The sequence below is a fragment of the Myotis yumanensis genome, unplaced genomic scaffold, assembly GCF_028538775.1.
Source record: "Myotis yumanensis isolate MYYU_CA2020_CCGP unplaced genomic scaffold, mMyoYum1.0.hap1 SCAF_17, whole genome shotgun sequence".
Taxonomy (NCBI): domain Eukaryota; kingdom Metazoa; phylum Chordata; class Mammalia; order Chiroptera; family Vespertilionidae; genus Myotis; species Myotis yumanensis.
Window position 1 is genome coordinate 33,532,110 of NW_027223768.1, and position 27,860 is coordinate 33,559,969.

Genomic DNA, 27,860 nt, shown 5'->3' on the forward strand with positions numbered 1-27,860 from the left:
CAGCCCTTTCGCGCCTCCACCCCTCCTACTAGTCTCTATGCGGTCTCCACTTTTGGTCCTTGGGAATCAGGGTTCTCTACTGCGAGTCTTCTGTTGATTATTTAGGAAGTTTTTCTGTATTTTAGTTGTAATTCCAGTTTGTTCCTGGGAGCATCCAGTTACTCTGCTGCCATTTTTAATCTCCTAGGCTGGTTTTTATAGCCCGTAGTTGCAGGGACTTCTCTTCCCAGCTCTGAAAGCCTGGGCTAGGGGTCTGGTGTGGGGCTGAGACCCCTTGCTCCTCACAGGCAGCCTCTGCAGAGACAGTCTCCCTCTCAATTAAAAAAAATGGCACACGTGGGTGATGGACCATCCAGTTCTACACCTCTGCCCCTCCTACCAGTCTCAATGTGCTTTCTTCTTTACTTCTCTAGTTGTAGGACTTCCATTCAGCCAAATTTCAGGTGGTTCTGAATGATGGTTGTTTTGCATTTTAGTTGTCATTTTGATGTGATTGTCGGAGGTGGCCTGTATAGGCTTTTACCTACACCACCATCTTGGTTCTCAAGGGGCTCCACTGATATTTCTGTTGTGGCTGTTGTTCACCCACCAGGTCTGGAATTCACTAGTGTAGACCTTGGAGACCAAGTCCTACTGGACCTTGGAAACCCACCTAGCCTATTCTATTCATGGCACCTGGGCCAAGGAAATCAGTTCTCTATCACCTACTATACAAGTATTGCAAGTATCAAGAAACACACACACAACAGCCCTGGCCCGGTGGCTCAGTTAGTTAGAATGTCATCCCCGTACAACAAAAGGTTGCAGGTTTGATCCATGGTCAGGGTGTGTACGGGAGACAATCGATCAATGTCTGTCTCTCTCCCTCTCCTCCCCCCCCTCTCTCTTTCACCAATGGAAACATATCCTCAGGTATGGATAAAAAACAAAATGAAATAAAAAACTGTTATAACTGCTTAAAGAAAATGTATTATGAAGGTTTATAAATGTATACATTTATGTATTATAAATGTATTATAAAAGTGAAGGATCCCATCGCTCGTGGAGTTTTCCCAGAGTCCATTAGGTTCTGAGAGTCACCAGTGACAGGTTTCGGCCACAGGCTGTGGAGAACATCTTTACCTCAAACCAGTCCTTCCAGAATAACTATAACTTTCTGAGATGTGGAGGTTTTACTTCTGAGCAGCTATGTGATCTTTTTCTGCCCAATTGCTAGTGTCTGAGGGCTCCTACTGGCCTCATCTGGGATCCTCCAGATTTATTAGCTTTTGGAAGTGTGAGTTGGGGAGGCTGTGAAGAAGAAAGGAGATTAAAAAACCTAGAAGAATATTTAGTTTGGCCAGTCCTAAGAGGAGAGAAAGGACAAGAGGACATCTTACTCACAAAGAAAGTCTTCACCCTCCTCAACAGTGTGTAGCTCGGATCTCCCTGGGTGTGTGGCAGGAAGGCTAGGAAGTGGGTGCCTCTGTTCTTACATGGGGTACCCTGGTCTCTGCTGGCCCCACCCCAGCCAGGAAGACCAGGCAGTGCTGAGTTGGACATGGTGACACTCTGCCTTCTTCTGAGAGTCACCCTTGTGGTTTGGTTTTGCAAGAGCAAGACCTTTACCTAATGTGTCCCCCTTTTATATTATGGGTTCAGTAGCATCTCCCCATTTATAAAAGAGTCACAGATTTCCTGGCACAGGATTTTTCTGATTAAAGCTCTTCCCTTCCCTAGACCTCTCCAACTTGGCATTAGTCAAACATCTTAGGCTTTTCAATTTTCAATTTTTGTTAGATGTAAAATACAGAATAGGTAGTATAGTCAACTAGAGGCCTGGTGCACAGAATTCGTGCACTCAGGCGGGGGCGGGGGGATCCCTCAGCCCGGCTTGTGCCCTCTCGCAGTCCGGGAGTCCTCGGGGGCTGTCCAACTGATGGCTTAGGCCCGCTGCCTATGGGCAGCTCCTGCATTGAGCATCTGCTCCCTGGTGGTCAGTGCGCATCATAGCAACCGGTTGTTCCGCCTGTTTGATCAATTTGCATATTAGCCTTTTATTATATAAGATAGGATAATAGTGTAATACCTGTGTATGGTGCCAGGTGGGTAGTAGACTAATTAGGGGATCACTTCATAAGTTATCTAATCATTATGCTCTACACCTGAAACTAATATAATATTGAATGTCAACTGCAATTGAAAAATAAAAAAAGGTTTAAACAAAATTCCAATTTTTGCATGGTAAGCAAAATAGCTAATGGTGGATAATTTTCTGGGAGAAGAGTTGGACTGCATGTAGCTATGGATTCCATCACAGTGACATGAACAAATTGGCTATTTCAGGATGCACTGGGACAGAGAAATGCTTGGGTTCCTTTATTAGTTTCCATGGCTGCATAACAAACCATCCCCAAACTCCACAGCTTAAAACAACAATAATTATTTACTATCTTATGGTTTCTATGGATCATGTACTCAGACAAGGCATAGTGAAATGGCTAGTCTCTGCTCCCTGATAGCTGGGGCCTCAGCTGGAAGACTTAAAAGCTTTTGTGGGGTCAGGCAGCTTACTCAGAGCTGGAGGGAGCCTTCTCCCCTCGCCCCCTCCCATCACCAGTGTGGCCAGGTGAGGGTACAAGGGACAGGGCTCTGTGGTGCTACCCTCCTCTGGACTCCTCTGACTTTGTCTTGTGGCTGCAGTGCTTCAGAATAAGAACCTGGTGAGTCAGAAGTGCAGGGAGATCCTGAGCTGGGTCTGGCCCCTCTGCTGTATTAGGGGCCCTTCCAAGAATGGTGGAGGGCAGACACTGTGCAGGGCCTAATCTTTGGGCAGTCAATGTGGAATTCTCCTTTGTGCAACTATGTCAGCTAATAAAGCAATTAGGATTTTTTTTTCTTGGTGGATGGACATTCTGTGCTGAAGTTTTCACATGAAAAATTTAATTTAGTAGGGCCAGGACCCCAGGTGTTTAAATCCTTGCCTCCAGAGACACCTCCTCCCCCCACCCCCAGCTGTCCCGCAGGGAAACCCAAACCCTCACCTCTGTCTGAGACTGATTTTTTCAACTAATATTAACTATTTATTGTTAACTTGCAAAGCCCTGTGCAACATCTCACATGTTATCTCAGTTGTTTCTCATGGAAGCTCTATTAGGTGGCTGTGGCATCCACATGTCAGAGAAGGCTAGTTTCAGAAAGAAGCCATTGGTCCATGATCACAACTGCAAGGGCCAAACCATCATTTGATCCTAATCTATCTCACAGATTTTTAAAAATAAGCAACATGAGTTAATAAACTCATAAGTAACATAATTACTTTGGAAACAAAACTCCCCAAATAATGCCTGAACCCAAAAGTTAAAATACAAATAGCCCAAAATAATTTAAAATAATACATTTGAAAATCATTTGTAGTTTTTTTTCTCATAACATGAAGGGCAAGTCTGGGACAAGAGTGGATTCCCTGTTATTGTTATTATCACCTCATAATAATAACTTCTAGAAATTTTCTCATAACATAGTAGAAAATCTTGGAGAAAATCCTACCTGAGGCCCTTAGTGTGCAATAAAATGAAAAGATTTAATAAACAAAAGCCCTTAAGAAAAGCATTCAAGAGGCCTGCAAGTTTAATAAAATACCAGAGTTCAATTAATTTTGTGGAATTGAACTAAATTGAATGGAACGGGAGCTGGCAGGACTCCTACTCAGCACACGTCGAGGCCGATGAAGTGGAGATGAATAGCAATCTCTGTTGGGGCGGGTAACTACAGACTTGCTGGCTCCGGCAGGATGCAGTATGCGTGTGCGCAGGCGCAGAATCACGGAGGGGCGTGGCGCGGGGAGGGGCGTGGCGCGGGGAGGGGCGTGCAGGCCCCTGCCCCGCCCAGTTTCCGTTCCGGGCCCTGCCACTAGGGGCGGCCGCGAAGCTGCGAGGCCGCGGTTTCCAGCCGGGCCCATATCCCAGCTGGGCTGCTTTCCCGGCCAGGCCCCAGCATGGCTGCGCCCAGGGCTGCGGGGTGGGGAGACGCCGCGCTCTCGTTTTCCTGACAGCTTCTGGCTTCCGTGCTCGACTTCTCTTCCTCAGGCCACTCCAGCAAACATGTTTGCCAAGGCCTTTCGGGTCAGGTCCAACACGGCCATCAAGGGATCGGACAGGTGAGGGGGAGAAGGGGCCTGCTCCGCCCATGAGGGCACCCAAGTACTTCTCAGCCCGGTCCAGAGCCCTCTTTGGGTTGGATCAGCCGGCCCGGTGCAGGCCGCGGGGTACACCCGGGAAAGGGACTCCAGGGGGAAAGTGTGGGTTAGACACATTTTGACGGTGAAGATGGAGGCCTCATATATCTCCTAGACTGTCTTTTTGGATATTCTTGTGAGTTTAAAAGAAAACATAATTCAGTCAGCGCTTATAAAATGCAGTCAACGGTGTGGAGGATGCAAAACTGAAGGAGTGCAGAGTCCCTGTCCTCCGAAGAGCTAGAGACCCCGGGCGCAGAGAGCTGCAGGTGCACAAGCAGAAGTGCCCGGTGCTTCTGGCCGGAGCGGCGGATGCAGGGGAAGGGGGAGGATCGCCCGGCGCGGATGGGAAGAACCAGATCTGCCCAGCGTCGCAGATGCAGATGGCACGCTGGCGCTTCCGGAGCCAGTGTGGTGTGGTTGCTATTCTTGGTGCCCTGGTGTAGTGACTCATCCTAAGCTGGCAGGTTCGCCCAGCGCATAGGAGCAGGGAGTGGGTCCCAGAGCTGGGCAGGGCGTCAGGAGGCAGGGCTGAGTGTCCAAGTTCAGGCTTACTTGGGATGCTCACTGGGTCTTGTTCTGTTTTATTTTTTTGTTTTCTTTCTTTGTAAAACGGAAAGATTTGCCCAGGAGCATGTGGAAATAGATGAAACATTGGTGTGAAACAGACCAGGATGTTTTGGAAGCGTGTGCGAGAACACAGCATTATAAATTACAGTCTTTCCTTGGCCCTTGTGATTTCATAGTATTTATTAAAGTCCACCCAGACAGCCTTCATTCCAGGCATTGGTGTGCTTTCTGCAGGAGAAAGCTTCGAGCTGACGTGGCAGCTGCTTTCCCCGCCCTGGGGACCGACCAGGCCTCCGAGTTGGTGCCTGGGAAGGAAGAGCTCAGCATCCTGAAGCTGTATGCTCACAGAGGGGATGCTGTGACTGTGTACGTGAGTGGTGGTAACCCCGTCCTATTTGAACTGGAGAAAAATCTGTACCCGACAGGTATGGCAGTCGGATGGGGTTGGCCATCATTATAGCCCTTGCCTAGTATGTTTCTCCTTATGTCTTCCAGTAACCTGTCTTTCTTAAACAAGTTGAAAATCTCCCAGTACCATCCCTAAAGATTTGTTTGGACCTAATATCCCTAGGATTGGGTCTTTCAAGAGCAGAAACTGCTATATGAGGGAGAAAAGAAGAGAAAAAAAAGAGTTAACACAGAAAAAGAGTAGTTGCCAAGGGAAATTCTGAGATAAAGTGTATAGTAGGTTACTTAAGGATGGAGCAGAGGTCTTGAAAACAGGTGAATCTCAGGGCATGAATGTTTCTTAAAGCTATCTCTAGCAGGATTTTCGTAAAGTACCGAAGAGATACTATTGTAGGAAAGAAGCTAGATTAATTTAAACTACATGCTGGCTGGCTTGGTGATGTACTTCAGTCGAGAAGATACCTCACTGGGAGTCTTTCTTAGGCTCTGCCTGGCTCTCAGGATTCTGTGCTTCTCTCTTTGTCACAGGTCTCAGAGACTCTATTCTTTTTTGTTTTCTTTTTTTTAAAATATATTTTTATTGATTTCAGAGAGGAAGGGAGAGGGAGAGAGAGAGAAACATCAATGATGAGAATCATTGATCGGCTTCCTCCTGCATGCCCCCTACTGGGGATTGAGCCCACAACCCAGACATGTGCCCTTGACTGGAATCAAACCCGAGACCATCAGTCCACAGGCCAAACCAGCTAGGGCCTTTTTTGTTCTCCATAGCTACTGACACCTACTTTGGCACTTGGGGCTTTCTTCCTCGGAGGTTGGCTGAGACAGTGCAATGCAGTCTCCTTAGGCCACGCCTACCCGACCCCACTTCGCTGCTGTACAACTGCAGGCCCTTTCTGATCTAGGGTTTTATGTCTAATCACTATGGAAACAGAATAAAAATAATAAACATGGGGAAGTTCAGCATTTCTTCAGCTGGTGCCCTGTTCTTTCGTTACTTGCTTCTGAGGTAATAATGGACTCCTGTTGGGTCTGTGTCCCCACTTTTATCTACTGTGGTCATTTGCTGCTGCTGCAATCCAGGTGGAACAATAGGTGCCTCCAAATCTCAAGTGACATCCAGTTTCTTAAGTCTCTGCCTTCTTCAGGAATGAAATCTCTTTGGCAACTTTCTCTATAGCTTTTGCTTTATCTATATCCTAACTAAATCAACCTTAATGTTTGACTTTGCCAATTCCCCAGGGGATTGACTTTGGCTTTTAAGTGTTTTCTGGGTCTGTTTTTGGACAGTGTACACCCTGTGGTCATATCCTGATCTTCTACCAGCATTCACAACATGGCCTCTGGTGCTCGAAAAACTGGTGGGGGGAGCAGGTAAGAGGATTTTCCTATGCTCTGGCTCTTGGCTGAAACCTACTTAGGAAGGGCAACTATTTTAAGAAATGTACCTGTTTCCTATATTCATGCATATGTTTGAAAAATGGATTTTATCCACCATGTGTATTGTGGCTCTTGCTTGGCTGCTTCCATGAGCCCTTTGGGCCTCTGACCCTTTTGTAAAGTTTAAATAAGGTAAGTGATGTGAAGGTACCTTGGGAACTGCCATATGCTGTACTGTAAGTCAATAGGCTGAACTTAGGAGACTAGGATAAGATAGACTCTGGAGCTGGAACCTCAGCTTGCTGCTTTGATATGACCACTAGCCCCTGGCCCCCAAAGGGAACAGGTCTGCTATTCAGGTTGCCATTTTTAATTTTCATTATGAATATGTAGTTAATAATTACATTAATGTTTGTTGAGTGAATAAATAAATGATGAAGTTAAAATGTGGAATTAGATGGAGGCAAAACATAGATTGTGATGCTTTTGTTTGCTGCAGATTTGATGCTGCCGGGAATAGTGGTGCCCCCTGCTGGTCTGCCTCAGGTACAGAAGGGTGACCTCTGTGCCATTGTCTTGGTGGGAAACAGGTATTGTGCCAGCCAGCTGTGCCTTTGGGGAAAAAAATAGGTAAAATTGGGGAGGGGGTTGGGGAATGACAACTCTCAAACATATGGATAAAGGATTAAGAGAAAAAAACAGGTTCTTCTAGAAGACAGCGAATGGTAATGAGATATGTGAGATATCCACACATCTGGGGCCAGTGTACTTGCCACTGATGCTTCTGGTTTTTTTCCTAAATTGTTTTATTTAAAAAAAATTTTAATATATATATTTTTTATTTCAGAGAGGAAGGGAGAGAGATAGAGACATCAGAGATGAGAGAGAATCATTGATTGGCTTCCTCCTGCATACTCCCTACTGGGGGGATCGAGCCCACAACTAGGGCATGTGCGCTTGGCTGGAATCGAACCTGGGACCCTTTAGTTCCAAGGCCAATGCTCTATCCACTGAGCCAAACCGGCTAGGGCTCCTAAATAATTTTAGATTTACAGAAGAGTTGCAAAGATAGTACAGGGTTCTGCTATACCCAGTTTCCTGTAATGATAACATTTTATATAACTACAGTATAGTTATCAAAACTAAGGGATTAACATTGGTACAATACCATTAACACAATTACAAACTTTATTCCAGTTTTCCCACTGATGTCTTTTTTTCTCTTCAAGGATTCAATCTAGAATAGCACAGTGCATTTAGTTGTCATGTCTTCTTAGCCTCCTGTCTGTGACATTTTCTTGGTCTTTCCGTATCTTTCATGAAGTCCATACTTTTCCCCCATCATCATCATCTTTTAATTATTTCAATAGCTTTGTTGAAATGTAGTTTACATATTATAAATTAACCTGTTTCAAATATACAATTCAGTGCTCTTTAGTATACTTACAGCATTGTTCAGCCATCACAACCCTGCTTCTTTTTAAAAGTAATATAGCAAGTAATGATAAGAACAATTCTGAAAAATCAAAAATCCCTGTATCTCATAATCCTTTTCTCCTAGGAGTAACCATCATCATGTTGATGCATATCTTTGCCAACCTTCTTCAATGCATATATACATGTGCATATAAAAATGTATGATTTAGGGTATGAATGTTTAAAAATACAAACAAACAGAATTATACTTTATTTATATTGTTTTCACTTAAGATAGTGTGGGCATTTCCTGTGTAAGCAAGCCCAGATATGCTGACTCCTCTTACCTACTCTGTGATGATGGGAGAGGTCCTCTCCTAATGGACATTCTGGTGTCTCCAATTTGTCTCTATCAAAAACAGTATCTTGCTGATGCCTCTAGGAATACCAGTGCCAGTATTTTTCTAAAGTAGCTACCATCGCCCTCCAAAAAAGCTGTATCCGTTTTCACTCCCACCTGTGGGTGTGATTTCCCTACATTCTCACCAGCTCTGGATATGACGGGTCACTTTCTTTTGTGTCATCTTGAGTGAAAAATGACATCTCATTATTTTACTCTCACTTCTCTGACAAGGACCAGGTCAGTGTTGAAAGATCTTATTTTTGCTACTGATATTCTCCAGTTTGCCTTGATCCTCTTGGAGCCACGCACCCAGAAATGTTTCCTTCCTTGTTTACCTGTAGCAAAACCTGCAGTTGAAAAGAATGGCAGTGTCATTGTTTTCCCCCTCTGGTATTCTATAGAAGAAAGGGGAAAACTCCATAAATATGGATTTGGCCTGCTCAGTTTGGCCTTTAGCATGCATATGGGATGGAGCTTGGGGGTAGTTTGTGCAGGTTAAAGGTACAAAGAAGTTAAAACTACAAGTTATGTTTGAGACTGAAGTTCCTGAGTTACTGACCCAGGGGCTGGAAAGACCCCTCTTTTAGGAGCTGGGAAAGAAGCCAGATTCAAAGTGTCTGTAGCAATAACTGACCGATGGGCCCAGGAAGCAGAGCTGCTAAGTTAGCAAACACTTCTTCAAGTTCAGGTGTTGGGAACTCTGCTCTTGAATCTTCTTGCTTGGGCCCAGGTGACCTTAACCCACAGCTACCCAGCTGGTCACTGATCCTTACAAGCAGTGTGTGGGCAGTGCTTGCGTAACACTGGGATGACGGAGATTTCCCATTTGGGCCTTGGAAGTTTTTGTAGTTGCTATAAATGTGGTGGTTTTTGACATTCTGGACACACCCAGTTCTTAGATAGTTACATAGAGCAAATCCCGTTATAGAGAGTCAGCTCAGAAAGAACCTCTTTAGCTGGTGCCACTATTTATCTCTTCTCCCTTCCTTATGATATCCTTCAGCCTAACTATGGCTTATGAATGGCCTCTTTTCTGAACTTCGGTATAGGATGGCTATGCTTTCTTTAAGGTAGGGAAGTAATTTATATTTTTGAAATTAAAGAAAGGGAACTTTAAATATCCTCTCATGGGCTTAATGGCCTGCCTGGGTTTAATTCATAATGGAAATAAAACAAAAAGTGTCAACATCAGCAGAGGAATTGCTTAAAAGAAGGGGAATATTTGGTCAAGGGATTTTTGAAAGTCATATTTCTAGGCGATCTGAAGAAAATTGAGATTTCTGTGATCCTAGTGGGTGCCGTGGTGCTTTTAGCACGTGTGTGGGAGGGTGGTCCTGCTGTGCTCTCCTGGAAGACACTCCCTGATCCTTGTCTCTGGTCTCCTTCTCAGGGCCCCTGTGGCCATCGGAGTGGCTGCCATGTCCACATCTGAGATGCTGACTTCAGGCCTGAAGGGAAGGGGCTTCTCTGTGCTCCACACCTACGAGGACCACTTGTGGTGGGTCTTCTGTTTTTTTTCTGTTTTATGGGTAGCTGCATGGGTGGAGAGAGCATGGGACCTGGATTCAGAAGTGAGAGTTTTGGTCCCTGCTGTATCCTTAGGCAAGTTGCTGACCCAGACATTAATTTCTTTGTTACATATGAAGAAATATATGTATACATATATTTTTTCCCTGTATGGAGAAGAAATTAGAACTCTGATTATTTTCTAGGTGGATTATAGAATCCTAGGCTTTGAATAAGGCCTTAGGGATTGGCTGCTCCTCCCCTCAGTGCAGTTATAATCTTTGTTTTTATAGCTCTGGTCCATCTGGCCTTGTCTGCCATGCACATTTAGGCATCGTTTGGCCCTATGACAAGTGCTCAGAAATTCTCACTTCTGAATCCAAATCTAAGCAGAGCAGACCCTTAGGCACCAGGTGAGGATGATGATGATGTTGTTCAGGTTCCACATTCCAGTCTCTCCAGGATGGAAGTTACGCTTTCTCACTGTAACAGTTGCTCTGTGGAGCCATGTACGAGTCTATTTTCTGGTTGTTTTTTTTTTGTCACTTTACCAAAACAGGAAATAGTGCTTTTCTCAAAAGCATTATGCCTGGTCTTTTTTTTTTTTTTTTTAATATATTTTATTGATTTTTTACAGAGAGGAAGGGAGAGAGATAGATAGAGAGTTAGAAACATCGATCAGCTGCCTCCTGCACATCTCCTATGGGGGATGTGCCCGCAACCCAGGTACATGCCCTTGACCGGAATCGAACCTGGGACCTTTCAGTCCGCAGGCCGACGCTCTATCCACTGAGCCAAACTGGTTTTGGCTATGCCTGGTCTTTTGGCCAGTGTTGTGGCCTGCTGGTATAGATTCATCTTTACTTTCTTAGCCCTCCCTTAGAGTTGCTCATTTTACAAATATTCACTAAGCCCTGCTTTGCTGGGGTACAACCTCATCAGCTGTTTCGCAGACATTTGCGAGCTGCTTACTGATGTTCTTGCTGCACCTTGCAGTCAGTGTCATGCTAAGTTGTTTTATCAGCAGCTCCTCAGCCCCCACTCCCTCCCCCCTTTTAAAAATATTTCTGATATTGACCTTATCAGAGAACCCTAACCATACACTCTGGCCTCACTAGTCACCAATAAGCCTGGCTGCAGCTGTTAGTTAAAACGTAGTTGAGTTACATAATTTTGGGTAAGATCAAGCTTGGCGCTTCTACCTTTCTGTGCTCTGCTGTTTGGCATCACTCTTTTTTCTCTTTTCCTAAGGCTCCACTCCCCTGACTAGAGTGACACTGGACCTCTGGGAGGGGAAGGCTTAGTGCAGGGGTCCTCAAACTACAGCCCGCGGGCCACATGCAAATACAAATATTGTATTTGTTCCCGTTTTGTTTTTTTACTTCAAAATAAGATATGTGCAGTGTGCATAGGAATTTATTCATAGTTTTTTTAAAACTATAGTCTGGCCCTCCAACGGTCTGAGGGACAGTGAATTGACCTCCTGTTTAAAAAGTTTGAGGACCCCTGGCTTAATGGCATAACCCCTTTTTAATCTCTACTCTGCAAGCTCGATTGCATTCTGCTTTAACACAGAGCAGGTGGCTTTGCAGTCCTTGAGCATGACAGGTGTTTGTACTTTGTTATATCTTGGGAGCCTTGGGTCTTTGTATTTCACCAAACTAGTCCTCCAGATGCATTGCAATCTTAATTTTGTTCTTTAATTCAAAATAGTTTTACTTTTAACTCATATGAATAGAATACTTTTGGGGGTTCTCTTTAATTATTTTTTCTTTAATTTTTTTCTGTCCCCAGATGTCTATTAATAATATTATTATTCCTTTGAGATAGAGAGGAGTCAAGAATTATTCTTCCCATTTCAGAGATGAGGAAACTGAGGCATGTGACATTTCTGGTCACAGAACTGGAAATAGATTTGATACGAGACTCCAGGTTCTCTGTCCTCTCCTGGACACCCCACCCCAGCCTGTGGCTCTTACTCTCTCTGGCTGACCCCTGACCCAGGTTGGAAAGTGCTGGGCTTGGTGTTTCTGACATGAGCTTTTTCCAGGCGATCTGGAGACAAGTCCTCTCCACCTTTCATTGCCCCACTGACCCTGGATCCCCCAGATGTCAGTGAAGAGAAGGGGTCTGTCCAGGCAGGCCCCGCCCTGCAGGATGACATGAGGCGCCTTACCCTGGAGGGGAAGGAGGAGGAGAATGGGGAAGATCAGCAGATGTGTGGGGAGAAGACCCTACCAGAAGCCTCAGAAGACCCTGGCATCGGGGGCCTGAACCCAGACCCTGCAGACAGCAAGACCCTTCAAGGTATAACGCTGGGAATGGGAGGCCATCCTCTCAGTTTAGGAGCCTGAAGCGCCACTCCCCTGACTAGAGGGACACTGGACCTCTGGGAGGGGAGGGCACGTCCTTATTTCTGTTGAGGCGGTACAACAGCTTTTTGACATCTCACCTGGGAGTCTCCCCCACACAAGTCATGCTTCCCTGGGGCCAGTCTGCCCTGGCATTTGGACTGTTTCCAGCTTCAGAGCCCTGTAAGGTTTCTTTCTGTCAGAAGTGTTGGCTCCTGGCTGGGTGGGACTTTGTGCTTAATCCCTTCTCTGGGGTCAGCCCTCTTCAAAGGCTCTGTGCTCCAGTGAGTCTGGGAGCTTCAGAACCTGGGGATGGATTCCGTGGGTAAAGTGGGGTACTGTGGAGCTGGGCGGGGAGTGCCAGGCATCTGTATCCCCCAGGAAGGATAAGGTTCTATCTTCTCCTTGCAGAGCAAATGGATGAACTGCTACAGCAATGCTTCTTGCATGCTTTGAAGTGCCGAATCAAAAAGACCGACCTCCCTCTACTCACCAGCACGTTCCTCGGTAGCCACGTGTTCTCCTGCTGGTACGGAAGACATGTGTGGGTGGGCGGTGGCCAGGCAGAGTCTCTGCCTTATTCCTTGGTGGTGGGACAGGACAGGGCTGATGGGGCATTGGTTGAAGGACACATGGTGGAAAGAGTGGAGTACAGGGTTGATCTGGTAAATAAAATAGGTCCTACATTTTAAAACTTAAATTTTAGCCAGCGAAAGGATGCTGAGGAGATGAACAAGGATTTCAGGGCACTGCGCTGCTGTGGTGCTCCTGGCAGCACAGGAAGAGTCCCGAGCGGCCTCTGTCAGGAGGCTTCTTCTGGAACCCCCTCACTCTCCTGAGAAGTAGGTGGGCTGGGTTAGGTTGTATCAGGAGGAAGAATCAGTGTGATCCCCATCTCTCCTCCAAGCACCAGCCACCTGGAGAGGGAGTATCACTTGGGGACAGGACCTGAGCTTTGAAGACAGAGCCATCTGAGCTCAAATGGCAGCTCCACAGGGAGTGGGAGCAGGTGAGCAGGAGCAGGCGAGCTTGAACTCGGCTCTGGGCTTCTCTGAGCCCTCATTTCGAGCACAGCCTGCCCTGGCTGGTGTTGCTCAGTTGGTTGGACATCATCCTGTGCACCGAAAGGTTGCTGGTTCGATCCTCAGTCAGGGCACATGCCCAGTTTGTGGGCTTGATCCCTAGTAGGAGGTGTGCTGGAGGCAACTGATCGATGTTCCACTCACATCGATGCTTCTCTCTCTCCCTTTCTCTCTAAAAATTAGTAAAAATAAAATCTTAAAAAAAAAAGATTAAATAGCCCGACATTTAGTAAGCACTTAACAAACAACATGTCAGCAGGTTTGCTTATTGAGTTTGACCCTGAGACTGACCTTTCTTTTGTAAAGGCTTTTCCTAGACAAGAGGGGGTCTGCAGTGTGTGGCAGGCATTTGGTCATTGGCCCTGACTGTGCTGGTGGCAGGTAACTGAGGGACCCTGGAATGTGCTCCAGATAGAGCTTCCTAACCTGGTGGTTTCTGGAACGGCTCCCTGGAGTCGCAGTGCTGGTGTGTGGCGCGTGTGGAGAGAAGATGGAAGCTCTGGGGGAGCGTTCATTAGGGGCCGCCCCTGTGAACTAGTAGCCCTAGGGCAGGAATCAGCAAACATTTCTGTGGAAACAGGTAGTAAACATTCCAGGCTTTCAGGCCGTGCAGTCTCTATTGCAACCATTCCACTCTGGGTTGTGGCACAAAGGCCAAGGCCGTGGAGTCGGCAGATGGGTGGGCGTGGCCTGCAGGATCTAGTTTGCGGGGTCCTGCTCTAGGCCCACTTACCGCCATGAGCTCAGTGTTGGAAAGGTTCACCCTGAGGTGGAACTTCTGAGGCCTCAAAAAGTTGTCTAGTTTCAGAGGAATCTAAAGCTCTATCCAGTACAGTGGCTATTTAAGTTTGAATTAATTAAAATGAAGAGTTTAAAATTTAGTTCTTCAGACACATTAGTCACATTTCAAGTGCTTAATCGCCACACTTGTAGAATAACAGTGAACATTCCATCTTCACGGAGGGGTCTGTCGGACAGTAAAGGTCTAGAGTAGCCTGGAGCGTGTCCCACTGCGAGGCCACCGGGCAGAGCTCTGGCACTGCGGCCTCTTTCTGAACGTGGGGGAGGAGGGCTCAGGAAAAGGCCTCCCTCAGTGCAGGCAGGTCCCACCACTCTGGCTCTGTTAGCTTAACTTGCCTTTTCCATCTGCCATCAGCCCTGAAGGACGGCAACTGGACATAAAGAAGTCAAGCTACAAAAAAGTAAGCAGGCCCTTCTCTGCACACCCACAGAGTTGTGTTGGGGCACACATGGCATGAGCTGGGTGGGCACGGGAAGCCTGTGTTATGATAAGAGGTGAATTCTGAGCTGGAATTAAACTTTTAATTCCAGATATAAGGTGGGGGCGGGGAGAAAACTCCCTGGGCTGAGGCAGTGGGTGGACCTACTCCCTTCTCTCCTCCTCACCCTTTGATATCTGATCAGAGTTCGGAAAGGCTTCACCATTTAGTCTGTAGCAGCTTCTCACCCCCTGAGCCTCTGGGTGGGGGCCTCCCAGTTCCTAATTTGATGAGAGCAGGGCCTGTCCCATGTTCTTCCCCAGGACCTGCCTAGCTCGGTGTCTGGCACATCCTAGGTGCTCAGTGTGTGCAGAAGTGACAAAGTCCCCTCCCACTGGCCCTCTCTCCCTTAGCTCTCTAAGTTCCTGCAGCAAATGCAGCAGGAGCAGATTATACAGGTCAAGGAGCTGAGCAAAGGGGTGGAGAGCATTGTGGCTGTGGACTGGAAACACCCCAGGTGAGTGCAGGGGGCCTGCTCACCGTAGCTCCGCTGGCCCTGGGGCACCGGGGCCATGGACTGGGACTTGCAGACACACTAGTATAAAATGTGTTTTTTCTTTCCTTCTGCTGGGTTTTAGGATCACATCTTTCGTCATACCTGAGCCCTCCCCGACCTCCCAGACTATCCAGGAGGGTAGCAGGGAACAGCCCTATCACCCTCCAGATATAAAACCCCTCTACTGTGTCCCAGCCAGCATGAGCCTGCTCTTCCAGGAGTCTGGCCACAAGTGAGTTTTTGGAGAGCAGCCCTGCTCTGCCTGCTTGGTGTTCTGGCCTGAAGTCCTCTCCGCCTGAGTAGTATTCTTCTGTGACTGGCAACACCTCCCCTGCCCTGTCCTCCCTTCCCCCAGGTCCAGCTCAAGCTTCCTTCCCAGAAAGTGTCTCTGGACTAAATGAACGAGAGAGTAGGTCTCTCCCTTTTCTACCTGTAATCACTCCTTACATGGCCCTACTTACTACCTCGGTCAGGACGAGGGAAGAAAAGAAGAGGTTGAAAAGCTGGGGAAAGCACACTGCTGAGCAGGGAGTGAGTCCTGGTGTTTGCAGGTTGTCTCCTGGCACACCATGAATTAACCCCCCACACTTCTCACCCAGGAAGGGGAGCATTCTCGAAGGCAGTGAGGTCCGGATGATCATCATTAACTACGCCAAGAAAAATGACCTGGTTGATGCAGACAACAAAAAGTGAGTGGATCGGGAGGAGGCTGTGTCGTTAGTGTCCATCTTTAGCGGACTCAGACAATTTGTGGAGGATGTCGGAATGGAGGGGCGTATAGAAATAATCAAGACCAGGGTTCTAAACCATGGGCTGTGGACACCTGGTTATTGTCTAGGGCAGGGGTCCTCAAACTATGGCCCGCGGGGCCACATGCAAATACAAATATTATATTCCCATTTTGTTTTTTTTACTTCAAAATAAGATATGTGCAGTGTGCATAGGAATTTGTTCATAGTTTTTTTTTAAACTATAGTCCGGCCCTCCAACGGTCTGAGGGACAGTGAACTGGTCCCCTGTTTAAAAAGTTTGAGGACCCCTGGTCTAGGGTGTTGGGTTCCATATTTGATGTCAACATTGGCTATAGACTGGGAAGTATGATCTCATACCTACTACTGATTTTCAAATGCAGGTGCTTATTGTGAGTGATAAAATGTAAACTTTAAAGAATTATCATAGCTTTTTGGTCTTTTTTTTAAAAAATATATTTTTATTGATTTCAGAGAGGAAGGGAGAGGGAGAGAGAGATAAAAACATCAGTGATAAGAGAGTATCATTAATCGGCTGCCTTCCGCATGCCTCCCACCTGGGATCGAGCCTACAACCCAGGTATGTACCCTTGACTGGAATCGAACCCGGGACCCTTCAGTCCACAGGTTGATGCTCTATTTACTGAGCCAAACCAGCTAGGGTTTCTGTTTTCTTGGTAAGTGGATACAGAAAAACTACTAAATGAAAAGCATTCCATAATATTTATTTTTAATTTTTATTGATTTCAGAGCAGAAGGGAGAGGGAGAGAAACATCAATGATGAAAGAGAATCATTGATCAGCTGCCTCCTGCACTCCCCAGACTCCAGGCATGTGTCCTGACGAGGAATCGAACCATGACCTCCTGTTTCATAGGTCAATACTCAACCCCTGAGCCACACCGGCCGGGCTTATTTTTACTTTTAAAAGACATCCATATGATCAAAAGGTTGTACTGGCCTCCTCATAGATAGCTAGTAGCAGAACTGAGCCAAGACTCCTGGTCTTCAGTTTTCCCCACCCCACATTCCCCCCACGGCCCGCTTCTCCCTGTCCTGGGAAAGCATGCTTGCACCTCCCTCACGGGGTGCATTGTTTCATGGAGTGTGGTCCCATTTTGATTGTAGTAATCCTGGCTAAAAAGGGTGTTATGATAAGAGGTGAATTCTTAGCTGGGCCCCTGAGAAGGGGCGAGGCTAGGACTTCTCTATTAATAGCCTCTTCTTTCCCTTTAGTCTTGTGCACTTGGATCCCATCCTGTGTGACTGCATCTTAGAGAAAAGTGAACAGCACACAGTCATGAAGCTTCCATGGGACAGTCTCCTGACCAGGTAATGGGGAAGACCCCCTCTCCCTAGGACCTAGCACATTGAACTTTAGGATCGTCACTGTCTTCGTTTCTGACTTTCTTTCCATAATTCATACCCCGTTAGTCTAAATAAACACAGGCTTGGGTAATTCTCATGAGAACGGTCTTTGGGACGACATGAGCCAGCACAATAGAGGAGAACTTGAGAGGGAGAAAGAAAAAGAACACTTTAAAAATAAGAACTCCAGAAAGATTTAGAAGCGAAAGAAGGTGAAGAAGGAATTGTCTTAAGTCTTCAAAGGAAAGATTCTTATACTCTTTCTTTTCACAGAACCAAAACTGAAAATAATTTATGTCAGGAGTTTGTAGACTGACGGCTGTGGGTCAGATGTGGCCTGCTGCCTGGTTCTGCAAACAAGGCTTTATTGGCACTCAGCCACGCCCATCGATTTATGTGTTGTCCAAGGGCTGCTGTAGTGCCACAGTGGCAGAGTCCAGTGGTTGCAACAGCGACCACATGGCCCTTAAAGCCTCAAATATGTACTGTCTGCCCCTTGATAGAAGTTTGTCAAAACCCATGTATGTCATAGCAAAGAGAAAATCTGGCTAAATAAAAGGAGAAATTCCCTGTGGTAAAGGCATTCTGTAACATGTGCATCATTGCAACATGTCAGAGATGTGACACTTCACCAGCCGGGGTAAGATAGAGTGTTAAGACAGGTAGAAATCCATAAAGAAGCCTGGGCAGATTCTCTGAAGGCCAGGCCAGTGGGCGGGGCTCACATCGCTGAAGTTCCCTTCCCTGAGTATGCAGTGGGTCTCAACTTCGGCCGCACCTGGGGAGTTTTAAAATACAGATACACTTGGTTAGTTTCTGATTTAAATGGTCGGGGAGCAGCTCCCTCGGTGATCTGAATGATTCTCATGTGCAGCCGAGGGCAAACCGCTGCCGGCTGGTGGTGGGGAGCGAGGGACGGTTCCTGTTGGCTCTGTCAGCCCACAGCTCATTGACGCCCGTTTCAGGTGTTTGGAAAAACTGCAGCCTGCCTATCAAGTGACCTTTCCTGGACAAGGGCCCATTGTGAAGAAAGGCAAAATCTGCCCCATTGACATCACCCTAGCACAGAGAGCTTCCAATAAAAAGGTAATTTTTAAAAGGACACAATATTTGAAAATGATGATTTAATGTTCCAGCTAAGTTCTGGTCTCTCTATCTAATGAGATTGGCCTCAAACACCTCAGAGGTGATTTCTGAAACACCCATGTGTGTGTGAGTGGGCTGGGCCACATAGAAAACAGGTAAAGCTGACCCCTCACTCACTGCCCTCTAGGATTTTGTGCCAGGAAACTGGCCAGAGCCTGGTTCCAAAGGTAAATAAGATTTTTTTGTCTTAAAGGCTTTCAGGTCTTATTCATTCCATTATCTCTTGGGCCTTGCTCAGTGAAGGTAACTTGTAAAGAATTGCTAAGGAACGGACTGTGTTTAGTTTGGCCACACAGAGTCTTGGGAAGCTGTCCTGGGGAAAAGGTGTGCACGTTCTGTGTGCCTCGAGAAGTCAGCAGGATGGCTGGGCGGGAGTCCCAAGAAGACAGACTTGGGTTCAAAATAAATAACCTAGTAGTGCAGGGTTATGAGCGTGGGCTTCAGGATTAGAGACCTGGGTTCAAACGTGGCCGTTGCTTGACCTTGAACAAGTTACTTAATGTCTTTTTGCCTAAGTTTCCTTATGTAAAAAGATGGGAATAATACCTACCTGAGCAGGCACCATGAGGATCAGCGAAGGAATATACACGGGGAAGCACTTAGAATAGTACTTGGCCTATAAGCATTCAATAAATGAGAACCAAGAGCAGCCTTAATAATTAGGAATTAGCCAGTTTCTTGAGCATATAATTTATGTGCCAGACTCCGTACTGAGCAATGTGTGTATGGTCTCTCCCTTGATTTGTTTTTTTATTATTTTTAAAAAAAGCCCTTATGTTTGTGTATGAAGTGATCTCATGTCTGGGAGGGTTTGCTTTAGAGCAGTGGTTCTCAACCTTCTGGCCCTTTAAATACAGTTCCTCATGTTGTGACCCGACCATAAAATTATTTTCATTGCTACTTCATAACTGTAATGTTGCTCCTGTTATGAATCATAATGTAAATATCTGTTATGCAGGATGGTCCTAGGCGACCCCTGTGAAAGGGTCGTTCGACTGCCAAAGGGGTCTCGACCCACAGGTTGAGAACCGCTGCTTTAGAGCAATAAAAGAGTAGATGGGGACATGAATCAGGTTGGTTATGATTTGATAACTATTGAAACTGGTGATGGGTATGTGGGAGCTCATCATACTATTCTGCTTTTCTTTCTGCTTAAAATTCTCCATAATAAACACACTTTTAAAAAAGTATACTATATTATATACACTGAGTGGCCAGATTATTATAACCACCTGACGTTTGTAGGCAGATTAGCTATAATTTCACGCTGAAGTTGCTAGAGGGCCAGACCATTATAAACATCTGAACAGCACAACATACCTACTTACCGTTGCTGATCACGTTCATCTTATCATGTTGATGGCGTATCCCAATGGAGATGGCTTCTTCCAACAAGACAATGTGCCATGCCACGGTGCTCATATTGTGCAGCAGTGGTTTCAAGAACATGAGGGAGACTTTACCTTGCTTAGGTGGCCCCCACAATCACCAGATCTCAATCCAATTGAGCATTTGTTGGACGAAGTTAAAAGAGCCATCAGGCAGCTGGTTCCACAACCATCAAATCTCACAGAACTGGACAGTGCTATTCATCGGGCATGGTATCAGATTCCTCGCATCACCTTTCAACATCTCGTGGAGTCAATGCCAAGAAGAATCGCCGCAGTATTGAAGGCAAAAGGTGGCCCAACAAAGTACTGATGGGGTGGTCATAATAATCTGGCCACTCAGTGTATGTGGGATAGAGAATATTTATCCCACTAAATATATAACACATATATTAGATGAGCTAGAAAGACTCAATTTAGAAGTACAAAAATAAAATATTTGGATGAAAAGACACCATGGTTGCAGGGATGATGAACATAGTGGGTGATGAGGCTGCCTGCTAGCAGGCCCTCTGGAGGGAGGGCACGTGTCTGTACCCATCATCAGTCTTTTGTCTCCCCGCCCCCCCCAGGTGACTGTGGTCCGGAATTTGGAGGCCTACGGTCTGGACCCATGCACAGTGGCTGCCACCCTGCAGCAGCGTTGCCAGGCTAGCACCACTGTCACTCCTGCCCCTGGGGCCAAGGACAGCCTGCAGGTCCAGATCCAGGGAAACCAGGTCCACCACCTTGGCCGGCTGTTGCTTGGTGAGCATCTCCTCTGAAGAAGCAGAGACACTGATCTCCCTTGGCGAAAATCTTCCCATCCTCTGTATATGGCCATAGGGTTTTTACCAGCCAGCAAGAGGTGGAGCTAATGTTTGAACTAGACTCTTTGGCCCCAAATTCAATGTTCCTTCCACCACCCTTTGGAGTAGTTTTCTTCCAGGTCCTTCCCTTTTTATAAGCATTGTTGGGCACCCCAGCTGCTAGGCACTTGCAGGGCTTTTTGCAGGTATGACCTCTCTTGATCGTAATGAAGCTGCAGAACTGGTTCTGTTTTGCAGATGAGGAAACTGAGATTCTGAGAGGTTCAGTGCCTTGCCCTGAGATAGTCAGCCATTGGCTGCTGTAGCTGGGCTCTGTACTTTTTGTCCGACTGTAGAGCAAGCATGTCAAACTTGCGTGAGTTTGACATGCTTGCTGTAGAGCCAAGTTCTTTCGACCAACTCTGGGTCACATAGCCTCCAGTCTGGCCTCAATTCAAGCCGTCTTCTGCATTTCTGTCTGAGTCAGCTTTCTAAAACAAATGTGCTTACATCACTCTCCTCTAAAGTTATTTTTGCCTCTTTAGTGCGCTCAGAAACAAGGCCCTCCCAGGCCTCAGCCGCTGGCCTCCTGCTGTGCCCCAGACACACCACGCACATCCACACTTGGGTACTCACCTGGTGTGCCTCCCACAGCCAGCTCCGCCTGACCCTAAAGGCTCACTGGCCAGCTTAGGGGTCACGGGAAGCCTGTCTCAGAGCATGTCCCATTTTTTTCTGTTTCCTAAAATTAGAGTTTGAAAAATTGCTAATGTAGCACTTTCCAAACTGTATTTATAGTACTGGTTAGTGTCTGCAACTTGGCTAATTTTTTCTAATGTCTGAACTTCCTGCTGAGCGTCTTAAGTCAGAGACCTTGCCCTTTTCATCCTTTAATCATGTTCAGGGCCTGGCACATAGTAAATGCTCAGTAAGCAAATTTATTTTATGATAAGGCAGTAATCAGCAGCTAACTTTTATAATTGAGCCTTTTCAAGTGAAGAACCCGGTATGAGGTGCTGAGACAAATACAGAGGAAAACAGGCACATTCTCTCATGAGAAGGTTCTCAATGCCTGAAGTACACCAGCAAGTAGCTATCAATGCGAAAATTACTGCAATTCACACGTACCTCCACATCTAGGAAAAACACTTCATCCCAGAAGGCTTCTGTAGGCACTGAGCCTAAGCAGTGTAGAGGAGCAGATCCATGGTGGAAATGGTTTGAACAGAGGCTTGTCAACAGAATGAGCACCCAAGTGACGAGAGGGCCAGGAGGTAGCTGTGCGGGTTGGGCCAAGGAGGGACCTTGTGAGACAGAGCAGGGGCTGTGGGAGGGGGAGTTGTGCCCCACTGACGAGTTCCTGTTTCGGATTGTAGAAGAATATCAGCTTCCTCGGAAACACATCCAAGGCCTCGAAAAGGCCCCCAAGCCTGGCAAGAAGAAGTGACAGACTCTTGCTTCATGTGGTCGATCCCGTGGAATCCAGGTTCTGGGCTGCTCACTCATAGGAGCGTTTTCAGCTTTTGCAAATAAAAAATATATAATTCTTTACCAGAATAAATTTTTATTCTAATCTAAATCTGATTTCCCTCGTTTCCTCCACTCAGCTAAAATGTACTAAATTTTCAAGCCAGGAGCCGTTTTACCCAACAGAAGAGGCTGGTGTGCCTTTCCATTCAGGTTTGGGTTCCTCCTTGGTTCTCAAGCCCAGGCGGCCCACCAGAGTGCAGGCAGGTGAGGCCTTCCTGTTAGTTTGAAGTCCCTCTGACAGGTAACCCACAGCCTCTTGCTCATCTATTCCTACTATTAGCCTCCCAGGCCAAAATAATCCTTCCCATCTCTAAGGGTTATTCATACAGAAAGCAGAACCCAGCTGTTTTGCCTGGGTTGATGACAAAAGAGGCAAGGACTGGCCCTGAATTACTGCAAAATTTAAACTCAATAAACAGGAAACGGTAAAAGCACATCAGGACGTGGGTTTCTGTCTAGTGATTCTTCCCAGCGTTCGTTAGTGCACTGCCACTAGCAGTGGTAAACTGAGGCAGCTTCCTTACCCTGAAGACTTATCAGGCAAATGCTTTCTAAACTTCCTAACTGGGGCTCCTGCTAATGTAGCTGGTTTTCAGAGGGGCCATGAGCTCCCTGAAATAGTACACCAGGTTTTGTTTGATCATTTTCCCAAGAGAGATTACCAGGCGTTTGTCACATTCCCAATGGAAGACTTAATGCTGCGAGGAGGCCCAGAACCACTGCCTTGGTCCCTGCTCAGTTCACGGAAGTCACGTCTGTGGCCGGAACTCTCCTGTAAAATTGGAGGGAGAAAGGGCTGAGCTGAGTCCCTTTAGGGTTCTTTAGGTTGTATCATCAAAAAAGTTATACTTCAACTTCTTTTTTTCTTTCTCATCTCACTTTTTAAAAGAAACAGAGATGCCCAGCCGGTGTTGCTCAGTGGTTAAGTGTCGACCTATGAACCAGGAGGCCATGGTTCGATTCGGTCAGGGCACATGCCTGGGCTGCAGGCTTGATCCAAAGTGTGGGGCGTGCAGGAGGCAGCTGACCAATGATTCTCTCTCATCATTGATGTTTCTCTCTCTCTTCTTTTCCCTTCTCTGAAATCAATAAAAATATAGTTAAAAAAGGGAAAACGAAAAAAAAAAAAGGGGAACCCCCATCCCCTGCTTGTGGGAATGCAGATTGGTGCAGCCACTCTGCAAAGCAATATGGAGATTCCTCAGAAAACTAAAAGTAGAATTACCATATGACCCAGCAACCCCACTTCTGGTGTTTATCTGAAGAAAACAAAAAAGCTAATTTAAAAAGATATATGCACCCCCGTGTTCATTGCAGCATTATTTACAATAGTCAAGACATGGAAGCAACCTAGGTATCTATCGATAGACAGCTGGATAAAGGCATAATACATATAATGAAATACTAGCCATAAAAAAGAATAAAATCTTGCCACTTCTGACAACATGGATGGACCGAGAGGGCATCATGCTAAATAGACAAATACTGTATGATTTCACATATATGGGGAATCTACAAAAACAAACAAAAGAGAAACAGACTCATAGATACAGAGATTAAACTAATGGTTGCCTGAGGGGAGGGAGAGGAGGGATGGATGACAAAGGTGAAGGAGAATGAGTTGTAAACTTCCAGTTATAAAATAAATAATTCATGGGAATGTAATGTACAACACAGGGACTATAGTCGGTATCATAATTGCTTTGTATGGTTACTAGACTTACTGTATCGCTTTGAAAGGTATATAATAGCAAATCACCATGTGTTGCACATCTAAAACTAGTATGTTGTGTGTCGATTATACTTGAATCATAAAAAATAAAACTGGAAGCAGAAAAAAGAAATGGAAGAATCACTGCTTACCTCAGTAGCTCGTCCTGGAGTTTTATCCTCCTCAGCTCCAGAACGCCCTTCTCTTTCTAACTCCCCATCTTCCCTCCCCTGCTCTGTGGGGATGTCGAGTAGCCGGTCACCTAGCAGCACTCTCCAGCCATGTATTTGGACAGTTTCCTCAAGATTATTTGAACAGGAGCTTCACGCCTCTGTCCGCTGGCAAAGAAAACCTGACACTGCCAGGAAGTGTGTGCTGTCTCGGTTCCCACCGCCCTCCCGGCTCCCAAGGCCCATGAGAAAGTCAAGTTCAAGGAAGTGGTCTCCAGTCTGAATCACTTTGCAACGAACTTTATTTTTTTAAACCCATATAAGAAAGACATTTAAAGAGAAAATATCCTCAAAACAAACACACTGGGAAACAGGAGGATAGAAGGCACTACCAGCAGTCACGCCCTCCCCGGGGAGGGGGGGTTCTTGGTCCATCCTGTTTTCCGAGGCTCGGACCCTGGGTCCTGGGTTAACGGTGCTTCAGATGAAGTCTGCGTTTCCCCATAACGTTCTTGTTTCATAAACACCCCTATCTCTTCATACATAGTATATGCCTTTATGGTATACATGTACATGAGTTTTGTTTTCTTTTCCAAAAATAAAGCAGCCACCCCCGTCAGGAGGTTCTCAGCAGCATTCACAGCGTTGCAGCAGGAGCCGTGCCTTCTATCCGTGGTAGAGACATGCAGCGTGAAGGGAAAGGACGGGGCCGCTCCCTGAAATACACAGCAGGAGGGAGGATTTCCGGGGAGAGGGGGTGCTAAGGCTGAGCATGAGATGGCAGGCCATAGGGTTCTGTGATTTAAAATCTTCTCATGCTGCCAGCCCATCTGGCTTCTGCAGCTCTGAAGACAAGCACAGTCTATATGATGAAGGGTCAGCATCCTTCTGGGACCAGGGCAGTGTGGGCTCAGCGAGGCTGCACGAGGAACCGAGGCTTGAACCAACCCCAGAGGGACTGGGGAAGGCAGAGGACGTCGAAGAAAGGGTCTCTCAGAGGCCGGATTGAAAAACCTGCCCTGCTTTGAAAGTTACGTCTTTCTCCCTCAGCACTGGAGTGTCTGCTTCTGGCTACGTGCTTGCGCTGTCGCTAGTGTACTTAAGTTTGGGCTGAAACAAGGAGCCAGTACAAGTGAGAGCCCAGAATCTGATCCGCCCTGTCAATGTGGTTTAATATCTCTTCTGGGAATCAAAGCCCAGGAACTTCGATGGGAAGAAGGCTTGACCCTGACCCCTGACCCCACACGGAGAGGGAGGGCTCTCCGGGCCTTGTCTCCCACACCGCTGTGGCCCACTTCCTGGCAGGAACAAGCCAGCAGCAAAGCTTCCGACAAGCTCCCTGCTCCCGTCCCTCTGGAAACAAAAAGGCACTGAGGTCAGCGGGGAGGTCAGCGGGAGGCCAGCCCCACGCTCGCTGAGCGCAGTGCCGCTGGCCGGCCCATGCTGCAGAACACAGAGGACCACGTGGCTGGGTGGGAAGTTCCCCTGAAATCAAGGCCGCTTTCTGGCAGCACCGGATTCCATGCCCCCATCCAGGAGAGGCCGTGCTGGAGGCCCAGGGCCAAGGCAGCCAGGCCTCCCCGTCCTCTCGCTGGTGGAAAGCTGCAGACACTTGGACACGTTTCTCCGCAAGCTCTTTGGCTTCCTCTGGCTGCCTGATCTCCGTGCTAGCAGGAGGCGTCTAAAATGGCGAGTAGCCGGTTTCCTGGGTGGAAACACGAGGACGATGGCAGTATAAATACAGTTGTAACTGAAGAACAAACAGTTGTTGACAAAGACTCGGCAAAGTACCACACACACGCAGGTGTACATATGCCTTTGGGCTCCCATGTGCACAGGCTCCGGCGATGAGGGCCAGGGCCAGGCCGCAGCTTCCCCAGAAATCTCTGAGCCAACCTCAGGCCTGGTACCTCAGCCCTGGTACTTCTGACCCGGGGCCAGTGCGGGACAATCCTTTTATGAGCATCATCCTGCTTTCGGGAACTTAGCTCAGACCTGCTAAAGGAATATGCTACAGCTTTTAACTCATAAATAAGATCCTGTGGGTGGCACGTAAAGAAGAAATAAAGGAGGCAACTATTTGGTTTGTGAAAGGCTTGCAGATTGCGGGAGGACGCCAGTTGCTCTTCGCACAAGTGCCACTTGGCAGGTGCAGACGGGCGCTGCGCGGCAGTGGGCAGGACCCAGCCCCGTGCACACACGTGTCCATCAGAGACTGCGCTGCACCTGGGATGCTGATGGGCACACACGCATCCCTCAGAGGTGTCCTGAGAAAAAGTGTCTGTTGCAAAATAATAATTAATAATAAAAATAAATCCGTGGGCGCTGGGAGCGAGGAAGCAGGACCGGTTAGCCAGGTTGGCCTTGGGACTCTCTCAAGGCCTCCTCCAGTTTCTGCCTAAACTTGTCGTACTTCTTCTGCACTTGTTGGATTTTGTCCTGCTCTTCTTTTTCCAGGATGGTTAAGAAGTTCTGGAGCTCGGGGATGGAAAAGGCATCCCACTGCGAAGCGAGAGGGAGATGCGGGGAGAAAACGAATAGGAGACGGGTTAGAAGTCGCCCGACCCAAGGGGCCCTGCTGCCTCGGGCTCACAGCTGCACACAGTCCGCTACTGAACAGGCAGGTGCAGCGAGCAAAGCTTGGGTTTCCCATGTCATGTTAGCAACACATTTCCAAATCCTCATATATCACGAGCAAGAAGTTATCCATGAGCCAATTATCAATATTATTAGTCAGTAATCTTAAATGTTCTCTGTAGCAGCTGAGATCTTAAAACACATTGTATGCGGGAAACGTGTTTATACGTTTTACGTTGACTGGTACTAAGTGGAGCGCGGGACACGTATTAATACGTTTTTTTATAGACTAGCGGTAGAATGCGGGTAACGTACAAATACGTAAACTAAAGTTATCGTCATTTTACTGAACGTTGCCATTTGCGCAAAAAAATTAGCAAAAATGGCCTGCGCCACGAGCCACCTGTTAGCGCGATAAAAACCACCCGCAAACAATGTATTAACAGGGCCCCGGCTGGTCTGCTCCAGCTGTCTGTGGGTGACAGTAGGCTCCCCACATGCAGACCCTCAGCATTTGGAGGAGAGCTGGACTCGGGCTCAGGAGGCTGGATTTCAGCCTGAATCACCCTGTGACCTTGAGCTCGTCACCCCACCCTTCTCAGCCTGTTTCCTCATCTGCTGGCAGAGCAGATAATGAGAGAACATAAGCCGCAAAGCTCTGCAGAGCCTCGCTGGCCCAGGCCTGCCCGGACGGGACCTGGCTTCTCAGGCTGACCTAGGAGCTGAGGCCCCTGGGGGCCAGGGGTTTGGACTCCTCAGTTCTTGGAGCACATAGGAGTTGTGAGGTTCATCTGGTTCCATCCCCACATTGCATAGGTAGAAAACAGGCCCACACAGGGAAGGTGGAGTAACCACGGTCACAGAACTGGAGGCAGCGGAGCTAGAAGCAGAGCCCAGGCCTCGGAACCCCAGGCCTGCGAGCTGCCCCTGGGCCAGCAGTGCTCCAGCCTTTCCAGTGGAACACTTTTCCAAACAACCAGACCTGCCTGGGTGACGTGGGGAGAAGGGACAGAGCCCCACTTGCCTAGATCCCCCAAATCTCCAAAGGGACCCCAAGACTGCTCTGCCAAGCCCTAGGCCTCCACTGAGCACAGTGTGACAAACACTCTCCGTCACATGTCTCCGCCTTCCCAGCGTCCCAGGCCTCTGGGGGCACCTGTCTGGGTTCCACCCGTTTATACCACCAGACTCCTCTAGGGGGAGCGAGGTCAATGTTTAAGAACCAGGGGAGACAAAAGGCTCAAACACCTCTCTATGGTGCTTGCTGGGCCCTCAGGCCACCCTGGAGCGAAACCACCTGAGTTTACCCAGGGAGTTGCCAGTGCC

At 47.3% G+C, this 27,860-nt stretch overlaps 2 protein-coding genes across 6 annotated transcripts in view; one reads left to right on the top strand and one right to left on the bottom strand.

Moving 5' to 3' along the window:
• EIF2D (eukaryotic translation initiation factor 2D) overlaps positions 1-22,125 on the top strand; it is a 38,294-nt gene extending 16,169 nt beyond the window's left edge. The window contains exons 1-15 of one of the 4 annotated variants that reach the window (XM_070395752.1): positions 3,948-4,138; positions 5,021-5,211; positions 6,485-6,568; positions 7,074-7,164; positions 9,784-9,891; positions 11,950-12,206; positions 12,662-12,779; positions 14,489-14,534; positions 14,966-15,069; positions 15,191-15,340; positions 15,708-15,797; positions 17,093-17,188; positions 18,190-18,310; positions 20,331-20,505; positions 21,923-22,125. In XM_070395752.1, coding sequence (XP_070251853.1) covers positions 4,083-4,138; positions 5,021-5,211; positions 6,485-6,568; positions 7,074-7,164; positions 9,784-9,891; positions 11,950-12,206; positions 12,662-12,779; positions 14,489-14,534; positions 14,966-15,069; positions 15,191-15,340; positions 15,708-15,797; positions 17,093-17,188; positions 18,190-18,310; positions 20,331-20,505; positions 21,923-21,993 — 1,758 coding nt within the window. In that variant the 5' untranslated portion in view covers positions 3,948-4,082 and the 3' untranslated portion in view covers positions 21,994-22,125. Of the gene's footprint in view, positions 1-3,945; positions 4,139-5,020; positions 5,212-6,484; positions 6,569-7,073; positions 7,165-9,783; positions 9,892-11,949; positions 12,207-12,661; positions 12,780-14,488; positions 14,535-14,965; positions 15,070-15,190; positions 15,341-15,707; positions 15,798-17,092; positions 17,189-18,189; positions 18,311-20,330; positions 20,506-21,922 lie in introns of those variants that run through there. The other 3 variants (XM_070395753.1, XM_070395754.1, XM_070395755.1) reach the window with 3 other exon arrangements.
• Positions 22,126-24,241: 2,116 nt separating this feature from the next.
• Positions 24,242-27,860, bottom strand: part of RASSF5 (Ras association domain family member 5) — a 68,570-nt gene continuing 64,951 nt past the window's right edge. For both annotated transcript variants that reach the window (XM_070396231.1, XM_070396232.1), the window contains one exon: positions 24,242-26,459. In XM_070396231.1, coding sequence (XP_070252332.1) covers positions 26,307-26,459 — 153 coding nt within the window. In that variant the 3' untranslated portion in view covers positions 24,242-26,306. The remainder of the gene's footprint in view (positions 26,460-27,860) is intronic.